Source organism: Jatropha curcas, chromosome 10 (assembly GCF_041381405.1).
Source record: "Jatropha curcas cultivar XTBG-Jc1 chromosome 10, XTBG_Jcur_1.0, whole genome shotgun sequence".
NCBI classification, from domain to species: Eukaryota; Viridiplantae; Streptophyta; class Magnoliopsida; order Malpighiales; family Euphorbiaceae; genus Jatropha; species Jatropha curcas.
Window position 1 is genome coordinate 12436771 of NC_143160.1, and position 23308 is coordinate 12460078.

The 23308-nt window shown below is 30.4% G+C and overlaps 1 protein-coding gene and 1 non-coding gene across 3 annotated transcripts; one reads left to right on the plus strand and one right to left on the minus strand.

Moving 5' to 3' along the window:
• Positions 1-1607: 1607 nt before the first annotated feature.
• Positions 1608-2805, plus strand: LOC105647210 (uncharacterized). Its single transcript, XR_016322834.1, has 4 exons — positions 1608-1769; positions 1861-2048; positions 2117-2279; positions 2373-2805. It is a non-coding gene; the product is annotated as an uncharacterized LOC105647210 (transcript).
• Positions 2806-18758: 15953 nt separating this feature from the next.
• Positions 18759-20431, minus strand: LOC105647211 (plasma membrane-associated cation-binding protein 1). Of its 2 annotated transcripts, none has more exons than XM_012233219.4 (5): positions 20279-20431; positions 19840-19997; positions 19656-19745; positions 19442-19526; positions 18759-19356 (listed from the first exon to the last, which is right to left on the minus strand). In XM_012233219.4, the coding sequence occupies exons 2-5, from the start codon at positions 19948-19950 to the stop codon at positions 19046-19048; spliced, it is 597 nt and encodes a 198-aa protein (XP_012088609.1). In that variant the 5' UTR covers positions 19951-19997; positions 20279-20431; the 3' UTR covers positions 18759-19045. The 2 variants fall into 2 exon arrangements, with proteins under 2 accessions (XP_012088609.1, XP_012088610.1); XM_012233220.4 differs by lacking the exon at positions 20279-20431 and adding an exon at positions 20206-20274.
• Positions 20432-23308: the final 2877 nt, after the last annotated feature.

Consider the following 23308-nt stretch of genomic DNA (forward strand, 5'->3'; position numbering starts at 1 on the left):
TGATATTTTAAGCTTTTACATGCAAAATAATAATTTGATGCATGGTTACTATGATTTTTATAATAATAATTTTCATGTTTTTAACTATTGAATAATTTTTTAGTTAATTTAAATTTAAAAGAACTATTGAATAACTTCTCCTTCAATAGCTCTAGTTCCCCATAATTTGCTCCAGTTCCATACTCAAGTCATCATGTCCATCAAAGCAAATTTATTATATCATAGGCTTTCCTTGTGTAATTCAGTATCATCTATAAAATTAATCTCAATTGCTGCATCTTCATCATTAATTGACACAGTTGTCTTTATGTATTAGATATAAAACCCTAAAGCCAGCAGAGAAAATATTCATGAATCAAAGAAAAGAAATTTAAGAAAGAAAATGAAGAAAACCCAAATAAAGATCAAATAAAATAAGATATGGAAAAGATGAATTGAAGGAAAGAAAAAACATAAAGTATGGAACACGAGAGACAGAAAGGAATTAATGGCAAACAAACCCATGAAAGATGGAACTAAAACTCAAAATTGAGAAACCCTAGCTGCATATTATAAAGTGAAAACCCTAAAACTCTTATATGGGAGAGAACCAACATTGTCATTTTCTTCCACTCTTGCTCTAATCCCAAATAGGAATATTATGAAATTTTATTTTAATTTGAGCAATTAAAATTAGATAATTATTGGTAGCATACTTTTTTGAAGTATAACTTTGCTAAAACTTATAAAATTGACATCAACCAAATTCAACTTAATAAAAGTTTAACTAATCATAATAATAAGAAAACAATTTAAAAAATTGATCTATTTTTAAGAATCTAATAATAAAATAACAACACAAACAAGGAAGTTCAATTATTAGAAAAAAAGAAAATTCATTTATTGGCTACTAGTATATCAATATAATAATTAATTATTTCTTGCACGTTATCTCTTAAAATTGAAGAAAGAGGCAAAAGAAAACTCAGGAGAGAAAAAATTTCTAAAAAAAATCCTATTCCTTTAAAAATTTTCGATCGTGGATTGAGACCAAACTGCCGGGCGGTGAGTCTCACCATCAACACCAAGCAAAGCAGCTCGGCCAGCCGCTTTAGGCTAAAGTGGTCCGGCTACTGTATGCTTCTGAATCAAACCGCACGCTCGAATCTTATCTCTCTTTTGATTTTTTCTTTTTTTGTTTTATTTCATTCGAACCGTAACAATTGCTCAAGCCGGTTCTTGCCTGATTTTCACTGATTTTCAGTGGTTCTTTATCTCTCTGTTTTAACTATTCAACCCGAATTGGACCATACTCCAATTTCCGGTTAAACTGATCGGTCTGGTCCGTTTTTCAAAACCATGCTTTAAATTGAGAAAAATTTACATGTGATTACTTCCATCCTTTCCCAAATTAATTTACATGTTTTTATATTGGAAAAATTATTATTTAGTCCTTCGGGTTTTATATAATTATCTAACTCATCCCTGATGTTTAAGCTAATATATAACTAGTCCCCGATATTTAACTCTGTCTAATTAAAAAATCCTTCCGTCCGAAAAATTGATTTTTTGCCGTTAATTGAAGACTAAAATATGAAAACACCCCTCTCTCACTGAGGTGGATCAGTATGACCTCGCTGACGTGGATCAGTATGACCTTTCGAGGAAACGAAAGGTTAGACAGCTATTCTCCCAACTCGCTCACGCAAAAAACGGAAGGTCAGACTGCGTTTCGAGAGAGGCTAGAGCACATGGAACATACCAGAAATCAGCGTCTGTCTCTCCTTCAGGTTCTGAATTTAAATCCTAATCATGCCCCCTCTGTTTTTTTTTTTTTTTTTGCCGAGAGAAGAAAAAAGTTGAAATTAATAAGATTTGCAGGCAGAGAAAGAATTGCAAGAGAACAATTTGCAGATTTTAGCATCGAAACAAGCAGAAATTCGGTCAATGGAGCAACGGTGTTTGTTGATGGATCATGAAATTGCATTTCAAAACTTCAAAATCTTGGCTCTAAAATCTGAAATCGAGAGCCTCGATGCCAGATACAACACCGATTTGCATCAATTGAGGTAATGTGAATGTTTTTAAAGAAGAACTGAACTAGATTTGAGTTTTGATTATGGATTTGGATTGTTAGGGTTTTGAAAAGTGAAATAGAGGAGCTAGAGCAGACGGAGAAGGAGAAAGAGAAGTTTTATGAGTTAAAACGTAATGAAATGAAGAAATTTAGAGAAGATCTAGAGAAATTTGTTACGGAATCTAAAATGAAAGTGAATGATTTGAAGAATATAGTGAATGAGGTAAGGTTTATTTGAACCTTTAATGGTGTTCAAAGATTAAAAATGTTGTTGCAGATAGATTGATATTAGGCAAATTTTGATGTTTCTTTTTAGCTGAACTCAACATTCATAAAACTGCAAGGTAATAATGGACATTTGAGTAATTCTGAGATAGCAGCAGCAGAGATGAGAAAGCAGAGCTAGTTGCTATGAAGGAGAATTTGGAACAGATTTTGGTTTCTAATTACCAAAGAAGATCAGATCTTCAAAATCAACTTGAGAGTATATTAAGGACAGATAATCAGGAGAAGAAGAAATTTTCCCTGTTCAAAGGAAATAATAGTGTGGTCAAGTAACTTTCCCATCCTCCATCGGCTGCGCTTGAAGAAGACATGTAGGCTGTCTCTTGTTACCTGCAAATGAAATGGAGAGGAGCTAATGTTTTTTCCCTTTTTTCCTTTCTCTGCGTTTTGTGAGAATGAAATTTGGTCAAACCTCCTTTATTTTCATGCACAATTCAGTAAGGGTATACTTCGTCCTTATAAAATGTTTGTCTTCGTTTTTAACGCATTTTAGACGGAAGGATCTTCTAATTAGACGGAGTTAAATGTCGGGGACTAGTTATATATTAGCTTAAACGTCGGGGATGAGTTAGATAATTATGTAAAATCTGAGGGACTAAATAATAAGTTTCCCTTTTATATTTTATAATCTTAATAATATGGATATTAATATATTTATAGGGAATCATTAAAATTAAGAAGAAAAAAAAAAGATTCAAAAATTTCATGGGAGAATTATTATTACGTCCCTATATATTGATCAAATATAATAATTACTCCCCGCTTTTTCCAAAATACATGATCACATCCTTAATTTTTTTTATCTCATCAGACATTTTATTCCTTCCTTCATTGTTTATGAACTTTGGTAACATTGCACGCCTTTTCATACTAATAATAATATTTTTTTGATATTTTGGGCTTTTACGTGAAAAAATAATAATTCGATGCATGGTTACCATGATTTTTATAACAATAATTTTCATATTTTTTAACTATTAAATAAGTTTTTAGTTAATTTAAATTTAAAAGATGGAAGTTGCAGTGTCCGCTAGGTGCAATTTTATAAGTTGGAAGTGTTTGGGTCAATTTTAAAATTGAGGATGCCTTAAAATTTTTTCTATAAAGTATAAAGATAAATTTATGCATTTAGCCGTTTAATACGATGAAATCAAATGAAAATTGATAAGTGGATATATGATTTATCACAACTATTAAATGTAATGAAATATATGAAATTAGTTGAACAGTTAGATATGTCCCAACATGCTTGTTAAATGTGATGAAGATAAGTACTTCAAATATATTAATTGGCCTACTGCATCTATTTTCATTGAACTTGGTTTTATTTTTATGGTACTTCAGACTTTATAAACAACCTACTTGTCTCTAAAGTTTTGAATTTTAATAACAATATACGCTTCTTGACACTAGCAATAATATTTTTTTTTTTTTATGTTTTTAACTTATATATATAAAGTATTAATTTGATGTCTGGTTACTACAATATTTGGAATAATAGTTTTATTTTTTTTCTAGTTATCAAATAAGTATTCAATTAATCTAATTTTACAAGTTGGAATATTCAACAGAAAAATTTTGCAAGTTGAAGTGTTTAATAGGGGTAATTTTATAAATTAAAGTGTTCAACAATTCAAAATAAAGTTGAGGGTGTCATAATATTTTTATTTACGTAAAGTGCAGAAAAGAAGTTATGTGTTTAGCCAAAATTATCTCTATAAAATGGGAAAAAAATAATTCTATTTATATCCCATTGATGAAATTGAAATATGATTTATGATCTTATATCTGAACTAAAAATCTATCATGGTTAGATGGAGAAAAAAATATGGACAGCTATTTTATTTTGATTTACATGTTAAATAAAATTTTTATAGTATTATTGATTGTATTTCATTTAAAATTAATAATTTTTGCAAAATAATTGCATTTTTTATTTTATTAAAATCACAATTATATTTTTATGAAATAATTATATGTAATATATATTTAAGTAAATTTATTAAAACAAAATATATGTTCATGCAACGTACATGCTATTACATAAGGCAAAAATACGATACGATCCCTATGTTTTGCGAAAGACAACTATTCAGTCCTCGTATTTTTAGAAATATATTAAAATACCCATATATTTTTCTTTCGCCAAGCAAGACCATCCTTTTGTCCAAATTCCTTCCCAAAACCCGTTAAATATAGGCAAAATAACATGAATAACCTCATGGTCATACGAAACACCCTCGTTAATGTTGGAGGGAAAGGACCAAACAACTTGTCTCTTTCTCTTTATTCTCTCGAAATGAAACCCAGTAGCAAAAATAAAACCTTTTTTAGTTTGAGATCGATGGAGCCCATTGAAGGAATTTTCACTTTGCTTTGAGTTGGTTTTGGTGTTGCTTGGTGTTACTAGTTCCAGAAATAGAAATCGAGGAGTGAAGAAGACGAAAAAAGGTACTGTATCGAAACTGAACCTTTTTGCATGAAGTGAAATTTATTGAAAGAAGTTTATGGTATTAGTGTTGTTAACTTTAAAATTGCTTCATTTTATCATTTTCAATTATATATGAGTTAAAGGATATGAAAGTTAGGGTTTTTAATAGTGTGAACTGAAGTTGCTCTGTTTTTCATTCATGTTTGATGATAATAATGTATAGTTAATATTAGGACGGCAGAACCTGATTACTTTCATATATTCATGACATTTGAAGCCGTTGTTAATACAATAGGCAATGTAGATCTTGAAAGGTATTCATACCTGGATTTGGTAGATAATGTGTATGAATTATTTTCAATAGATGCAACATTCATAGAAATAACATATGCAGAAGGATATTTTAAATTGGAGAATGATGCAGACTTATTAAATGTGTTTACCATGTATAAGGAAATGGGTGAGGTAGATATAGTCGTGCAGGCATTAAATGTTGACCCTATTACTGTTGAAGTTCATGTTGATCCTCTAGTTCCTATTATTGTTGAAGTTAAGAACGAGGCTGAGAATGCTAAAGTTTCTGTTGTTGTTCAAGGTGAAAATGAGTCTCAAAATGTTGAAGATGATCCTATCTTGGTCGAAGTTCAAAATCATAATGTTGAAGTCCCTATTGTTGTTGAAGATCATGTGCCTAGTCAAGTTGCAGAAAATAATGTTGGTGTTGAGAATGATAATGTGAATGTGGATGTAAAGGAGAATGAGAATGTCAATGTCATGTGGATGAGCTTGTGAATGTAGGAGGTGATGTTGGGAATGGTGGGACTGGAAACATGGAAAATAAAGTTAGGGAAGCAAACTCAGGAGCAGGGGCCAATGCTTCTAGTACTTCCTATTATGTGAGTGGAGCTCGTATTTGGGATGATATTGTAGGAGATGCAAAAATTTCAGGTGGAGTGAGTGCTGGACCCAGTCAAAGAGTACAAAGTAGTGTTTGTGGTAGAAGCAATAGTAGGGGAAGGGGCAGGAGTCGTGGGAGAAGCAGTAGTAGGGGAAGGGGTAGGGGTCATAGGAGAAGGAATAGTATGGGAGCAAATAGGGTGTTGGAATATCTATTAGGGAGGGTAGTCATAGTCATCAAAGTGGAGTAGGGCAATGCAGAGAACATGATAGAGAAAGAGACCAATTGTTAGAAGTGAAAAGAGGGAGCAAAGATATAAATTGAGGAAGAGGAAAGCCAATAATAGAGAATGCAATTCACCAGTGGAAGCAGAAGATGACATAAATAGTAGTGATGAGCATTACTATTAGTTCTCTAATGATGAAGATAATGATATCCAGATGGGAGACCTTGGTGACTTCATAATTTCTGAGGTTGGAATTAATGCTTCGAGGGTTTTTTCTTCATTTGGAATAGAAGATGATTCAACTGATGAGTGGAATGGTGTAGATTCGGGTGCTGATGAAAAAGAATTGGATTACTCTGAAAATGGAAAAGCAGATCCATTTAAAGGGTTATATGATGATGAGTTTGTGATTTCTGAGACAACTATTGAGATTTCTTTTCATGTTAGGCAAGTATTTCTTGGGTTTGATGTCCTAAGGAAAACTATAAGGGATTATGTTATGAAGGGGGGGGGGAGTTATATCATAAAATGGCATAAAAATGATTCAAAGAGAGTGACTATTTCATGTAGGGAAACAGAATGCCATTGAAGGATGCATGCTTCAGCTTTAACTGATAAACTGGCTTTTATGGTCAAGACTTTGCAAGATGAGCACAACTGTGTTAGGCCTATTGGGAATAAGAACCCAAATGCAACCAAACGGTTAAAGAAGAAATTACAAGAACAACTTGCAGCAGACCCATCAATGAGTTATGACCTAATCAGGAATGATCTTAATAAGAAGGTAGACATAAGTTATTATTACTTTATGACCTAATGAGCGGACCAATCATGCCTTGGACTTTTATGTCAGATAGGTAGAAAGTATTATTACTTTATCTTTTTTACTTTTACTTTATATCTTTAATCTTTATCATTATGTGAGCATGCTTATGACTTTTCTGCCACTAACATGCTATTAATTAATTATTCAGGGTTTGCTAGATGCTGAACATGGTTTCCAAATGCACATAATCAATTTTGTTGTAGGCACATTGAAATAAATTTTAAGAAACAATTTCCTAATTTAGCATTAAAGGAGTTTTGGGTTGTTGCTAAAGCAACATATGAAAATGAGTTCAAGTTGCACATGAAAGTGATTGGGAGCAAATTAAATGGTAAGCCCCATGCATGGCTATCACAAATCCCAACGCAACAATGCTCTAGGCATCAATTCCACCCTTCATTTAAGAGTGAGCATGTGTCTAATAATATAATAGAGTCCTTTAATAGTTGGGTAGGAAAATTAAGATCAAATGCCCATAGTTACCATATTAGAGTGCTTGACGAAAAAATGCATGGTTAGGTTGCACAAAAGATTTTCTAAAGCTCCTGGTTGGGGGCCAATTATCACACCCACATGTATGAAGGATATCAAAAAATTAATAAGAGAAAGTAGAGCATGTAGAATTCTCCCAAGTAGCACTAATGAATTTGACGGGAAGGAGAGGTCATTCCCCTGTTTTTCAGTGTCTGAAATAGTAGTTCACTGGCCTATGAACAGTACCACCAGTTCGGGAATTAGTATTATTTTGTTTCAAAAAAATTACTATTTATGTTTTATATTTTATTTGATATTTTTGAGCATGCATACATGATTTTTATGGGTAGAAAATAAGTAATGAATTTATTTGGAGAATTTAGATAATTAGTGAATAGTGAATTATGACATTTTATTAATTAAAAAAATTTGAGGAATTATTTTCATAGAGTAAATTTGAGAATTTTATAGGGGTAAATAATATTTTGAGGAAATTGATTGAAGAATATTTTTAGCCATTAAATTAGAATATCACTGACTTAATCTTAACCATCCAATTATAACTTCTTAAGGAAGTAGTGGAAAATGACCAAATTGACCTTAATGGCTTATAAAAGTCAACACTTATCCACCTAGCAACCATTTTTCTTCTTCTTCTCTTCTTCTCTCTTTTAGGTGTCTTCTTCTTCCTCTCTTTCTCTCCATTTTTCTTCAACTTCCTACTAACAAATTACACCAAAACAACTCCATTAAACCTTAAGCTAGTGATTATCTTGGAGATTGAAAGCTTTGGAAGTGATTTTTGGAGTTAGAATTCAAGAAATTTGAGGATTTCTCTACTTAAGTCAAGTAAATGTTTTGATGATTTTCTTTCTAATCTTTGGGTTTAGATTTCTCTTTTAGCATATTCATGCTTATTCATGCTCCAATCTTTCTTCTACTTGTTTTCTTGGTCATGATTTTCGGATTTCCTTTATGTAGAGGTGGGTGAACCCTCCACCAAATACAAGGGGAAAGCTAAGGTTTAAAGATTAGAGAGCCTTAATCTAAGCTTGTAAAAGCTTGTTTTTGACTTTATTATGCATAGATACACTTTTCCTCTTTTAATTATTGATTTTTGATAATTTATGCTATTATGTGAAAATTGAGGATTTTGTATGAAATGTTTAAATTGTTGAACTTTGATTGAATAAATATGCTCTTGGGTGATTTCTAAGCATGATTATATGTTCGATTTAAGAGGAAAACATTTCCTCCTTCTCCATCCAAGAGAGGCCGAGCCTACTTAAGGAAAATGGCCTTATATTTTTCTTATTTTCTTTGCTTGTGTATCTTTTAAAATGATGCTTGATGAGTATTTGGCATATGGTAGAAATTTCTACCTTGTTCTTTTATGATTTTTTTTCTATGACTTAAGTAAGCTAAAATTTGGGGTTTTGGCATGTTATGGTCTAAGGAGGTGAAATGATGTTATGAATATGCTATTACGACTAAAAGCATGATATTAGAATGGTTAGAGATTTAATTTGCCTAAGTAAATCAATTATGAAACTTTTTCCTACTTATGCCTTAACATAGGAAAAGTCATCTTTTAAGGGTTAACATACTTATAAATGATAATATGCTTTAGTTATACGATAAATATTATGTGTGTGAAGCATAGATGAAATGCTCATGTTATACCTTGAGGAATGAGAAATTTCCTATGACTTGAATTATGATAATATTGAGAATTTACATCAAAGTGTGCATGTTTGGTCTATGGATATGCATACATGTATATAAGGGATGTTTTAATTGGATCTTTGATTGATATATGCTTTAAATGATAAAAGTGATTTTTAAGATAAGAATTTTCTATGTTAAGTTATTATGCTTAAGCATGAAATTTTCATGATTTACTTGAGTTCTAAATCAAGCATCTTTATGATTTTCAAAAGAATAAAGAAGGAATGGTTTATATCATAATGTTTTTTATTTATGACAAATCTTATCTTAATTTTTAAGAAGTCTAAAGGAAAATGAGATTTATGAGAAATGTTATAAATTAAGAAAGAAATATATATTTTTGGGCTCTAATATACTTTGTGTGAAATTGCTGTACGATTTGATTTATTATGGAAGATGAGAACGCTTGGCATTTGATGCCATTATGATATTAGCTATGATCATATGCTAGGCACGTGGGTACTTTATGTTTAAGCGAACATGCTCCATATGTGTATGTTAGACTCTTGAAGCCCCTATGACTATGTTGGCATATAAGGCCACTATGTATAGGTTTATGAAATCTTATCTGCTTCATTTTCTCCTAAGTGTATGCGAGCCCCTTAAGAAAATATTTTAAGGATTTAAATTAATAAGATTATGTTACATGATCTTAGTTAATTATATGATCTTAGTTTTAGGAGTATGCGTAATTATGTTAATAAATGTATCTATATAATATGTTAATATAGAATTTAATTTTAAAATGAATAGCATGCTTATAGATGAAATAAATAACAAAGGTAATGAAAAGATGATGATATGACAAAAATTATAGATGTTATTGTTTTATAAGTATAACATGATATTATGTGCTATGTGTATGTATGCATGTTCAATACTCAAATGATTTTATGACTTGTGAAGCTTTTATGAAATTCATGCCTTAAAAGTATGTTGCCATCGCAATATTGGTATGTGTGAGATTTATGAGCACTACTGAGTTTTATACTCAGAACGTTGATTTTATCGTGCATAGGTTAAAGGCCGTGGTTGCCGCTCGAAGACTAGGAGAATAGCATCAGAGCTGAAGGGATTATTTTTTGTAGAATTAGTGTTTTGTATTTAAGAATATGACATGTATAATTATCATTATTGGAGTGTATGTTATTGGGTTATGTAAATTAATTATGTTGTTGAAATTTTATTTTGGTACATGTATATGGTTGGATTATTAGGACTTAGATATATGAATGAATGCATTTAATTTGATGTTTATTATAGCGGATTTGAGGATATTGAATGTTTATGGAGGTATAGAAGTGTTGTTTAAGTAGTGTTGATTATTGGAGTTTGATGGGGGTTTTGAGGTTGAATTGGAGTGTTTTGTTTTCAATTGTTTTGGCGAGCTCAGTTTTTAGGGGAAAGTCTTGCAGTTTTTCTGTAGGATTTTTTCAAATTATTTTCAAATAAAAATAAAAATACTTGCTATACTTGTGAATGTTTAATCACTTCCAATTCATGATTTATGATATTATGATTTATAAATTAGTTAGGATGGTGCCTCCGGCACCGAATGTGGCATCCGCCGTCTGATCTTGCAAGATTGGACAATGGGTGTTACATTGCAGTAGATTTAATTAAGAGAACATGTACCTACTTATGGTGGGAAAAATCTAGACTTCCATGCAAACATGTAATGTTGGCAATTGGTACAAGAGATACAAGGTGGAAGACTATTGTCATGTGTTATTCATTGTTTCCTATTATTTGAAGGCATACAATGAGGTGATCCACTGTTTGCCTATGTCAAAATTTGATGCAATTTCTGAAAATGATAAAATCATGCCTCCTCAAATGAAGAGGGATGTGGGTAGGTCAAAGAAAAATAGGCTGAGACAAGAGGGAGAAGGGTCTGCAGTTACAGCAAGCTTGAGATCACACATTGTCAGATGTAAGAGTTACAACTAATTGGGCCATAATAAAAGAAAGTGTTGATCTCAAATTCCAACTAGATAGGTATATTTTTATATTTTTTTGCATTTTTCTTTCTTCCATATGAGTAGTAGCTAGTGATTTTCTTATTGTTGGTATTTTTTTGGTCTGCAGATGAGCAGACAATCAGCTCCCTCAAGCCAAGGATCTCAGCGCCAGTCAAGGGGTACTGCTGAATCAAATGCAGGGCACTATAAAAAAAATGCCACATTGCTACCGATTTTTGCAACGGACTTAAAACGATCGCAATTTTGCTACCGATTTGCGACTTATAGGCAAACAGTCACAGATTTTAGCGCTGAAAATTTCCGCGAGTTTGGTTTTCAGTTTGCGACCCATGTACTACGGATTTGCGACCGATTTTGCGATCGATTTGCGACTAAGTGTTTTTCTGTCGCAAAATTGCGTGCGTCAAAAATAGGAATAAGTTTTGAGACCGATTGGCGACAAAATTGCCACTGATTTTTTGCGACCGACGTCTTAAGTCGCAAATCGGTCGCAATGTTGTCGCGTAGTAAAACGACGTCGGATGATTAAAAATTGCGACTGATGTTAATAAAATTTGCGACCGATTGGTCGGTCGCAAACTTTAGGGCTTTAAACGCGACGACCTCTCCTTTTTCTTTCTTCTTCTTTCTCTCTTCTCCTTCTCCTCTCCTCTCCTTCGTCCGCAGCGCCGCTCCAACCCCTCCTGACAACGCTCCAGCCCGCTTGACGCCGTCACCGCCGCTCCATTGCAGATCCGGTCACTCCTCAACGCCGTTCGCCACCGTTTGGACATTATTTGAGGTAAGACCGATTTGCATTTTATTTTTTTTCGAATTTTTTTTTCTTTTGCGATTTATGTGTTTTTTGCAATTTATTATTATTGTTACTGTTATTATTATTATTATTATTATTATTATTGTTAATGTTGTTGTTGTTATTATTATTATTATTATTATTATTATTATTGTATTCAAATGTTACTGTTAGTATTATTATTATTATTATTATTATTATTATTATTATTATTATTATTATTATTATTGTGAATGTTATAATAATAATTATTATTAATATTGTTATTGTTATTATTTGAAAAATAATATTGTTATTGTTGTTGTTGTTATTATTATTATTATTATTATTATTGTAAGCCATTGTTACTGTTAGTATTATTATTATGATTATTATTGTTAATGTTATAATTATTATTATTATTATTAGTAATATTGTTATTGTTATTATTTGAAAAATAATATTGTTATTGTTGTTGTTGTTATTATTATTATTATTATTGTTATTGTTATTAAAATTGTTACTGTTATTATTATTATTATTATTATTATTATTATTATTATTATTATTATTATTATTATTATTATTATTATTGTTAATGTTATAATTATTATTATTAATAATATTGTTATTGTTATTATTTGAAAAAATAAACTCTCCAATCTCAATTACTAATTTTTAAAGTGTAATACTCCCAAATCCACATCAAATCTCTTTAAGTGCCCAATCGTTCATACATTTTTCTTTTGCTCGAGATAACGAAACAGAATAACAAGTAATTGTACAGGAACCAAATAATTAAAAAGAAAAGGAAAAAAAATGTAGTATTTATCTGAAATTATCTAATTAAATATATAGTAATCTATCTAGCTACATGCAATACAAGTTCAATGCTCATATATACTAATATAAAAAATTAGTATTACACTTTTTTATTTATGTTTTCCGTGACCCAGGTTCTGAAACTGTCAGTCTCAATATAAAGGTCGCAAGTTTCAGTTTCAAATAAGTTAAAATTGAATTTATAAGTTGATGGAACTTTAACTTAACCTAAACCTAATTAAAGTTTTGAAACTGTCGGTCTCAATATAAAGATGGCAAGTTTCAGTTTCAAATAAGTTTAAATTGAATTTATGAGTTGATGGAATTTTAAATTAACCTAAACCTATTTGAAAATCAACAACTTATAAATAATTCCAAATGTATATAGATATAATAATCACAAACTTGAGCTTCATGAAAACTATGAAGGATAATAACGAAGCAGAAAAATTCAATTTGTAGAACCGAATTTCTTCAATAATTGTTCAGTTTGTGCATGATAACATCTTATTTAGACCCAATTTACGAGTCTATCTATAAACCAAATTAACGAAAAATATATATTTTTTTCAGAAATGAGATCTTTCTGACTATTTACTAGGAAAAAAAAGAGTAAAGTTGGAACAATTTATTCATTTATTTTGCACCAAAAGATAATGGACAGGGTAGGTATTGGCGGTTGAGCAATTTAAACATAATCAAAGACTTAATGCAATTTTAGGTTATTATATGTTCTTAATTATTGGCAACTCTTTTTTGAGAAGTTTTGGCTATGTTTTTCTTCATTTTATGTTATTGTCGTTATTATTCTTAAATATGTTTTTATTAAATGAATGATGAGTTTGGATTGGAGGCCTAGTAGTGGCCATTTTGCCTTTGGAGAATGTTGGTATGATATAGAAGTGTCTTTGTATTTGAGATTTGATTGTGTTGTGCCGAAATGCTGCCGAATTTTTTTCCAAAAAATTCAATATGTGGAATAGTACACCTACCTTTATTATAGTAGGTGTATATATATATATATATATATATATATAACCTTTGTATTGAATAAATGAACTTAGTGATTTTACATTTATATATAGTTATCCTTATTATAGAAATAACCTTAGTTAGTTATAAGTGTAAATTGAACATTACTAATCCAAAACATAAAATTGATGTGTTTCTGCAGCCTTTGATTGCCGAACTTAATTATTTATGGGAATATGGGGTTGAAACATTCGATATTTCGACCAATCAGAATTTCATAATGCGAGCTTCTTTGCTTTGGACACTATATATATTATTATATCATGCATAAAATTCATTACAGGCTAAACAATTAGGTCGTGAGCCAAACCCGATTGAGGTGTTTACATACACTCACACGAAGGACCACAATCTGAATACGTTTGTCGACAGACGTGCGGTGAGCGTCAATGTAAGTAACAATAAATAATATTTACATTTACCCTCTACTCATTGCGAAGATGTACAAAGTTCAATATAATTAAGCTTGCAATTGCATTGATTAATTAATTTTTTGTTTTCAGGAGAATTATACTACAGCTCGAGAGCGTCTTGTTTCTTCTCAGACCGATGAATCTGAAGCTGAGTCAAGAATTGACGAGGTAGCGCTTTATCTCGAGGCTGTAGGGGGCGAGAAGAAGAGGAAGGTATACGGCATCGGGTCTCAGGCATCACAGTTTTACTGCGGCTCAGCAGCTCATGCTTCTACAGCCAGCGCAGGCTCACAGCCTGAGCACACTGACGAGCACTATACTGAATTACGGGCTCAACTTGCTGATCAGCAGAGACAGATTGCAGAGCTTAGAGCGCATGTGATGCGGCTGTTCGGTGAGCCCGGTGCTGGTACTTCTTCCTCTGATCCTGCACCTGCTACAGACCGAAATGTTTCGACGTCTCAGCAGCAGCCACTACCGGCTCCTAAACCCGATGCTGCAGACGATACCTTGGTCACCCCTCCTGGCGCTACATCACATCCAGCAGGTACTCCTCCCGGCGATCCGACATCAAATCCTGCAGATGAGCAGCAGCGTAGATTTGATTTTAGACCTTTTTAGTTTTTCATTTGTATTTTGATATTTTGTTCAGTACAATAAAAATTACATTTTTATATTGTTCTTGAATTACGTGTGTGATATATATGTATATATGTCAATTTTCACAGGTGCGAAAAAATTATGGTTTCATAATAATATTTAATTTTTTTCTATTTTTTTTCACTTTTGCGACCGATTTGCTACCAAAAATTAAAATTTTAAATTTACAATTTGCGACCGAATTTTAAAATTGCGACAGATTTTTTCTGCGACCATTTGCGACAGAATTTATAAATGAAACACAACAAATATTTGCGACCGACAAAATCATCGGTCGCAATCATCTTTGCGACGAGCGATTTTGCGACCGATATCTATCGGTCTCAGATCGGTCGCTAAGTGAAATTAGCGACCGATTTTTGCCAATCGGTCGCAAAATGGCATTTTTTTTATGGTGGGGGATCTGTCCATGGTATAGGAACTGCAGCAGACTACTTTTTGTTTTTTTTTTTTATTATACTGATGCAGTACATGCTGCTGTTGAATTGCTCTAGGCATTTAGAGATATGGATTTATGCTTTTGGCATTTTTGGATTTCTATTTCTTTTTTGTGTTATATAAATACTCTGCAAATGCTAGAGAAAATTGATGATATGTCATTTTGATATATGCACTTAGATCCTTTTTTATTGTTTTGTTCATGGTCATAGATGATCATTTGTTCTTTGCATTGACATTATGACTACTTCAATGATAATGCAATATGTCTTTCAAGTTGTTGTCTCTACTTAGTAACCTCAAGCAATTTACCATACTCAAGAGATTTACTTTGATAACAAAATCACAAATGATGAATGCCAAAACATAAACATAAAATATGATTTCATTAACTGCAAACTACCAAATTGCATACAATGCTATTGCCATAAAAACCTGAAAACTTAAGTCCTAAAATACCAATAGCTGCCTATCAAGACAAAACATCTACTATGCACCTAACACCATACTACAGGCCAACATTTATCACTGTCATACATTATAAAACCTACCTCCACATAGCTACTTCTTATAAAGTCATTACATTACAATTATAACAACCCAAAATCCATGCTCCCTACAACAACCATTTTACAACTTCAATACTAGAGCAACAACAATAAAAGTAAGACAAACCATCTTCAAAAGCTTCACACATGTAGCCATCCCCTCAATCTTTCCCATATTCCTCTTGTTTTCCTCCTTTAAATGATATACCACATTTTTCATATCTAGCAAGTCTCAAACCATAGAATTCCAAAGTTGAAATTTAAAATCACTCTCACTTGTAAGAATTGGATGACTTGCAATCTCAACACCATCTCTCCTGCTTGTCACAGCCATAGAATCGACTGGCTTACACCAACCAAGAAAGGTATCACATTCATTATTTTGACAATAATAATATAGTTTGTTCCTAGTTCTGCTTTTCTCTGATGTGCAGATGCCTACCTTTTTTCCACATCTGCACACTTTGTAGAAGAACCTTCCCTTGCATCCACTCTCTGCTGAGCTTGAGGTGCTCATTTCTTTCTCCTAAAATCAGAGGAAAATGCAAACCCTAGCCCACCCCTCCTTTCAGATGAATTAAAAACAAATACTATAGTAACTTATCCACGTGTGCAAATAAGGGTATTCTTGTATTAAAATTATATTCTCTCACATTTGACTACCCGTTTTACCTATGTTTAATGGTTTTTAGGAAGGAATTTGGATAAAAGGATGGTTTTGCCAGAAGGAAGTGAAATATACAGGTACTTTAATATATTTCTAAAAATACGAGGACTGACTAATTGTTTTTCGCAAAACATAAGGACCATACTGTATTTTTCCCATTATATAATTTGAAAAAGGATGAGTAATATTTTGCGAGTGGGTTGAAATGTTTCTTTTTTTAATGGAATTTGAAATGTTATTTCATTTTATGAAAGAGTGTTTTGAAAATAATATGAATATATTTTGTTAATGTAGAAATTAGAAAAGTCATATGTAATATAAATAATTAGTCAATTTCTCTTCATTATTGGATGTTCTATCGAGACATATAAGTGGAACTTATCTACATCCGGCGTATGGATACACTATACAAGACTGAAGCTAGACTTTAAAATTTAGAGGGACCAAAATAAATTTTTCAAAAATTAGGAGACTAAATTGAAGGGAAAAAATTTTTATACTAAATTATAAAGCAAATTCAAAAAATTCTAAAGTTTGGGCTCCCCCCAATTCCCCCTCCCTCCGCCCTTGCTACCATATACGCTAAACCGATAATAATAATTTTTTTTTAATCAAAAGCAGGTGTTTTGACCATACATGGAAAATAAAAAAATAACATTTTTTAAAAATTCTTTTTTTGATTGGTTTGATATATGGGTGGTCTCATATGGTGTATGCATGCAAGTCTTAGGGGATGTATTGAATTAGGACTCATTTAGATTTTAACAGATTTTAAAATTTCAATGGCATTCAACCTAGATTTTTTTATAATATATTAAAATTTTGTGGTATTCAATTCAGACTCTCATAAAATTTATAAAATTCTGATAAAATATTCAATTATGACTTTTAATGGTATTCAAAAATTACTGATTTGGAAGATTTTTATAAAGTTATTGATTTCGTTGGATTTTAAGGTGTTATATATAAATAGAAGCGTCATTCACAAATTCATCCTACAACCTGAAAATTTTATTGGATTTTAGAGTGCTAGGTCTACATTTTTTAATTTTCATTTTAACCTAAAAAATAAATATATTTAAACTTACGATTTCCCAACGAGATAGTCGTTAAGGGGTGTGCAAACTTACCGACCAAACATCGAACATAATCATTTTGGTTCTGTTCGATCAACTAAATCAAAAAATGTCTATCGTCGGTTTATTCAATTTTAACCGAATTGATTATTTGGTTCTAGTCGATTTCATAGAAATCCATCTGTTGAGCTTAAAACTGAATTGAAGTGGAAAAATTGATCAAAATTGACCGAACTAATTGGTTCAGTTCGGTCTATTGAAAAAAAAAATCGATTTCTATTTTTTGATCTCAATTCGATTCGATTGGAATCAAACCGACTACTTGCCCCCCATAATAGTCGGTGTCCAGGTAAGGGACATAGCCTGTGGTCTTCCGACCACATTGTAATTATTCTACGAGCGGAGGATGGCTGACAAGGACACTGGCCAATGCAGAATTTTCACTATCCATAGCGGTAAGGTTTTAACGAAGAAGAAAATAATTCTAGAGAAGATGACCCATTTTTTGGTCCCTCATTGTTTTTTAGTTTTTTAACTGGATTTAAAAATCTTTTAATTTGTTCAATTAGGTCCTAAAATTAATTTTGATTAGATATATAAAAATCATTATAATTTCATCAAAGTCAATCAAAATATATATAAAAAAAAGTCTCATTAATTCGATAAAAAACTCTATCTAGAATTCTAGTGGAATCTGTGAAACTCTTGAGAAATCCTTTAATTCCATCAGACTCAACAATTCTTTTAAAATCTAATACAATCCTAATCTAATACATCCCTTACCCTTTAATTAGATTAGAGTTTTCAATTATCCTAAGTTAGTAACCTGAATTAAAAAATAAAAGGAAATAATAACTAGACAATAGGATTTGAATTTTCATAAATCAGAATAATTTTTTTTTAAGAAAATCAAAATCAAATCTTCTAGAAATAATTAAAAAAATAAAATCAAAATAATGGAATTAATTAAAATTTTGAAAGATATATATAGAATATATCAAAATAAATTTTTATATATAATACTAAATAAATATATTTTATATAAATATGCATAATTTTTTATTTGGTTATTTTTATTTTTTAATTACTAAAATCAAACCAAATCGAATCATTAAAAAAAGTTAAACCAAAAATTAGTTGTATTTATTTATTTATTTATGTTTGTAAAACTGACTGTTAAATTTTATTTTCAATTAACAGAAGAATTTGCCGAGCCCTAATTTTGTAGGCCTCCACACCAAAAATTTCTTCTGCAAAAATCAGTAGCGTCAGTGTCAGCATACATACAAAATGGTTCTAAGGTACAATAATAATAATAAGAAGAAGAAGACCATTGCCACAAGGAAAGACCATTGTTTACAACCAAAAAAAAAAAAAAAAATAATAATAATAATAATAATAATAATAATAAATAAATAAAAAAAGAGAGAGAAAAAGACCATTGTATTTTCGATGAGGTAGAAGAATTACAAGGAAAGAAAGAAGAAGAGACAAGTAACCCATCCCACCACTTTCCTATACTTAAAATATCACAGTAAGTAAAAATAAAAAAAAATTAAAATACACAAATAAAAACAAATTTCCAATAAAGAAAAATCACAAATATACATACATACATACATATAACGAATAACAAATCTTCAATTTTTTTTTAATATATATAATCATTGATTAATTGATTTTCACAAATATGACATAATAATTTACTTGATCAAGGCTTTGCTGGTTCTGCTTCCTCCACTTTGGTGGCGGTGGTGGGCTCAGCTGCAGGTTCTGCCACCACCGCTTCTGTTTTCTCAGCCTCCACTACTACCTCCTCTTTTTTCTCTTCTTCCACTACTATTTCTTTTTCTTTGCTACTTGTTTCCTCCACTCCAGAAGCTGGTGGCTCCGCCTCCGCCGTCTTCTCTTCCACTACAATGAAGGTAGAAACCTTCTCAAATATGAAGAAAACTGGACCTGAAACATAGGCTGGTCCATGCTTTGATGATGCTTCTGATACATGCTTTGATCCTGGAAAATCTGTACACATACAATAATATCACAAAATAATAACAAAAACAATAATCATAATAATAATAAATAATTATTATAAAGAAATACATACCAATTTTAGCAAGGTCATCAAGGAACTTTTGAACTAAAGAGGAATGTTTCTTTAATCCTGCATCTTTAGGCTCCTTAATTAAGGTCTGTTTCAATTTAAAATCACAATAAAAATAATATTAGAATGAATTAAATATAATTTTCCATTTCTTTAATCAACTTTTCTGCTTCCTTCTATATAATTAACTTTTTTTTTTTTAATTAATAAGATTAACCTTAATTTCAGTTGATGATGCTTCATAGATTTCTATCACTTTAGGTTGTAGCTCACTCTTCTTCTCCTCAAACTCCTTGTTGATGTCTTCCTAAAACAAACAATAAACACTATTTTCATATATACTATGAATTACTATACATATATATATGTATATATATGAAATAAAAATATGAGAAAAAGACCTTAGAGTCATCAAAGGACTTTGAAGCTTCAGCAGCAGCAGCTTTCTTTGCACTGTCTTTCTCAAAAACTTTCTTGATCTTTGGAAGAACTTTTGATTTCCAATAACCCATATTTCTCTCACCTTTTTTCCCTTCCTTCTTCAAGAAATTAATTAAATCTGAAAAAAAAAACACAAGAAAAATACAATATATCAAGATTCTTGCTGTTTCTTCGAGAATCTTTCCAAGAAAATAAATATGAAGAAGACAAAGATTTACAAAGGGTTTTAAATTTTAATTATACCTATTATAAGTATAAATGAAAATAAACATCAACTGCACATATAAATATGTATACATACACAAAAAAATAATAATCATACATACATGAAGAATTAAGCTAAAACAATCAAACTCTATCTGTAATTTAGAATATGGAATCAAAGGGTTAAGGGTCTACCTCAATGCAACTGTTACAGCCAACCGGATATATCTCTGCTACTAATCAAGGCATATATATAAAGCTGGCACTAAATAGCCCTTTGTTTTCCTATTTAATTACCAAATATACCAGCTGGCTTGCTTATTCGAGTAGGTTTGAAACTTGCTTATTCAAGTAGGGACCATTATTTGGTTCAAACTTAATTTTTTAAAACCAAAATTATTTGTTTCAGTCAAGTTTATCATTTGGAGGTTCTTTGAATTTATAGAATGTGAAATCTCATGAATTTTAGAATCTATTAGAGTTTTACGTTATCATTTAGTTTGAAAATAAAATTTATAGAATTAAAGATTATTTTTAAAATAAAATTAAGTAATTTAACTTTTATTATTAATTTAATCTTTTTTTTCTATAACCATCAGTATCTTAAATGATAATTTATATACATAAGACTCGAATTTCAGACATTTCATTAAAGGAGAAAGAGTCTCCTCCAACCAACATTGATATTAATTTTATATTTTTATAAAAAAAAATTATAAATTAATAAAATTTTTAATTTTTGTCATTCAAAAATTTAAACAACTTCTTGGATATTTTTTTTAGACTTATGATGTCTTAATGATTTTATTTGTTTTCTTTAATTCATAAATTGAATAAAATGAGATGATGAAAATTTATTTTATAATTAATTTTTGTTATATTGAAATCATTTACGAAATGACTTTGTCTGCCCTTTTATCTCATGATAACCTATAATAAATTCAAGCCTCATGCAAAGGCTAGTTAGGAAAATAACAAGGCATTGTAGGGGTGAAATAGGAAAAGAGAAAATCAGACAGCTGGCGAAAGGCGGCAAACATCAAAAGTGGGACCAGAAGCAAAATAGTGTTTGCAAATATTGATGTTGATCTGTAACAATGCTTTGGGGCTTGGGTTTTTGTCATTCTCTTACAACGCTCACGTGGCTTCGCTGGTACATCAATCACGCCGTCAATGACTAGGCCTTTTTATTATTATTATTTTTACTCTCTCGTCCTCACAATTTGTATTTTGATTTAACTTGTACATAAAATTTAATTAGTATAGTTAAATTATAATAATTATTTTTTTAATATTATGCTTATATTAATATCTATAAAAATTTAATTATTTATGTTAAATTATTTTTAAAATTAATTAAGTATTTGATTAAATAGAATTCTATGAAGATTAAAATTTAATATATTAATTTCATTTCCATCAAGATTTAATTAATCATAATATGGTAGTATAAAATTTTATTCGAAGATTAAAAGTTAATATATTAATTTTATTTCTATCAAGATTTATTAATCATAATGTAGTAGTTGGATTATTATATTTATGACAAAGATATATATTAAATAAGGGTAAAATAGTAAATTTAAAATATTATCATTTTTTAAAAAAGAAAATAGTACAATAATTTAGGATGGATTAAAAAAAAAAAGTAAGACAAAATTTATGAGATAAACAGAACATTATTATTGTTATTAATAAGTGAAAATTGTAATTATAGATATTAATTTACTTTAATTTAATTGATTTTCTTATAAATAAATACTCAGGTTTCGTAACTAAGATTTCAATCAATATAATGAAATTTTCATGACTAAAAGAACACAATAGAAATTGGATAATGAGTTTGTTTTTGAATATTTAAATTGAACGACTAAACAAATTTTCTCACCGTTTCTTAGTTGAATTATCCAAACACTTGTTGCTTGTTAGAGTTTATAAGATATCTAATATCCTAATACATAAATTTGACTTCAATTTTAATCGATTTCTTGTGGCTTTTGAATTTTGCGGGAGTTTAATAATGATCGTGCATTTTCACATTTTAATAATAATCATGCCCCTTACTAAAATGAAATAACTTTACAGGGTTCAATCATGATCCTACACTTTCACATTTTATTTTGGCGAGAAACATAATTATTATTAAAATGTAAAAGGGAAATGTCATAATGGGAATCCTGTAAAATTTAGAGTCCACAAGAATAATATTTAAAAGTAAATAGTCAAATTTATGCCAATCAGTTGTGGCACGATTGGTCTTCCCACGTCTTGTCGAAGATGTGGGGAGTGAGAAGTCTCGAGTTTGAGTCCTCTGTATCACAAAATTATCACTAATTTGGTGAATGTGTCCTCTCCACTATAAAGTTATTACCAATTTGGTGAATGTTATTCAAAGGGAAGGGCTACCCACTGGTGTGTAGCACAATGTTATTCTGGCTCATTGAACTTTTCAAGTATAAAAAAAAAGTCAAATTCATGCATTAATCCGATATTTAATTGATAGAGCAAAATACACGTGGATCTTTAAATTATAATCTAATTAAACTTACATCAATTTTTAAAAAAATTTACGTTATTCAAACTTATTATCTGGTCCTTTCGTCTAAAACTGAATAATTTATCATTATTAGGCACAATTTCTAAATGAAAGAATCCAACAATGAGTATGAATGAAAAGTCAGGGGTGTTATAATAATTTTTTGAAAATAGAAAAATAAAAGTATTAATTAAAATATATGAACTTAAATGTACTTTATTCTTTATATATATATATATATATATATATATACATTCCATCCCTGAAGTTTTACCCTGAAACTCTGTAGGCCATTCCCACAAAAGGCAACTTTGATGATTAGTTTTCTCATTTTCGATATATGATTCGATTCATTCATGTGTCCCACATTCCACTTCTCATAGCTGGTCTGCCATCCTATAAGCTAGCCAGAAGTTTTGCCCTACCTATCCTCTTAGGATCACTTTGCCAGGTTGTATGTCACTGCTCCAATTCAAATCCACATAATCTTCACTAATCTTTTTGCAAGTTCATCTGTTAATCTTCGGGACATCGTGACTTGAGGCATGTCACCGGTTTGGGAAACTTGGATATCATCATCCAGAACCACAACTTCATCATCATCTTACATGTCAAAATCATGTAACACTATATTAACAAATTTAACTATATTAACAAAATTTTATTAATCTATGTCAAAGTAACACTAG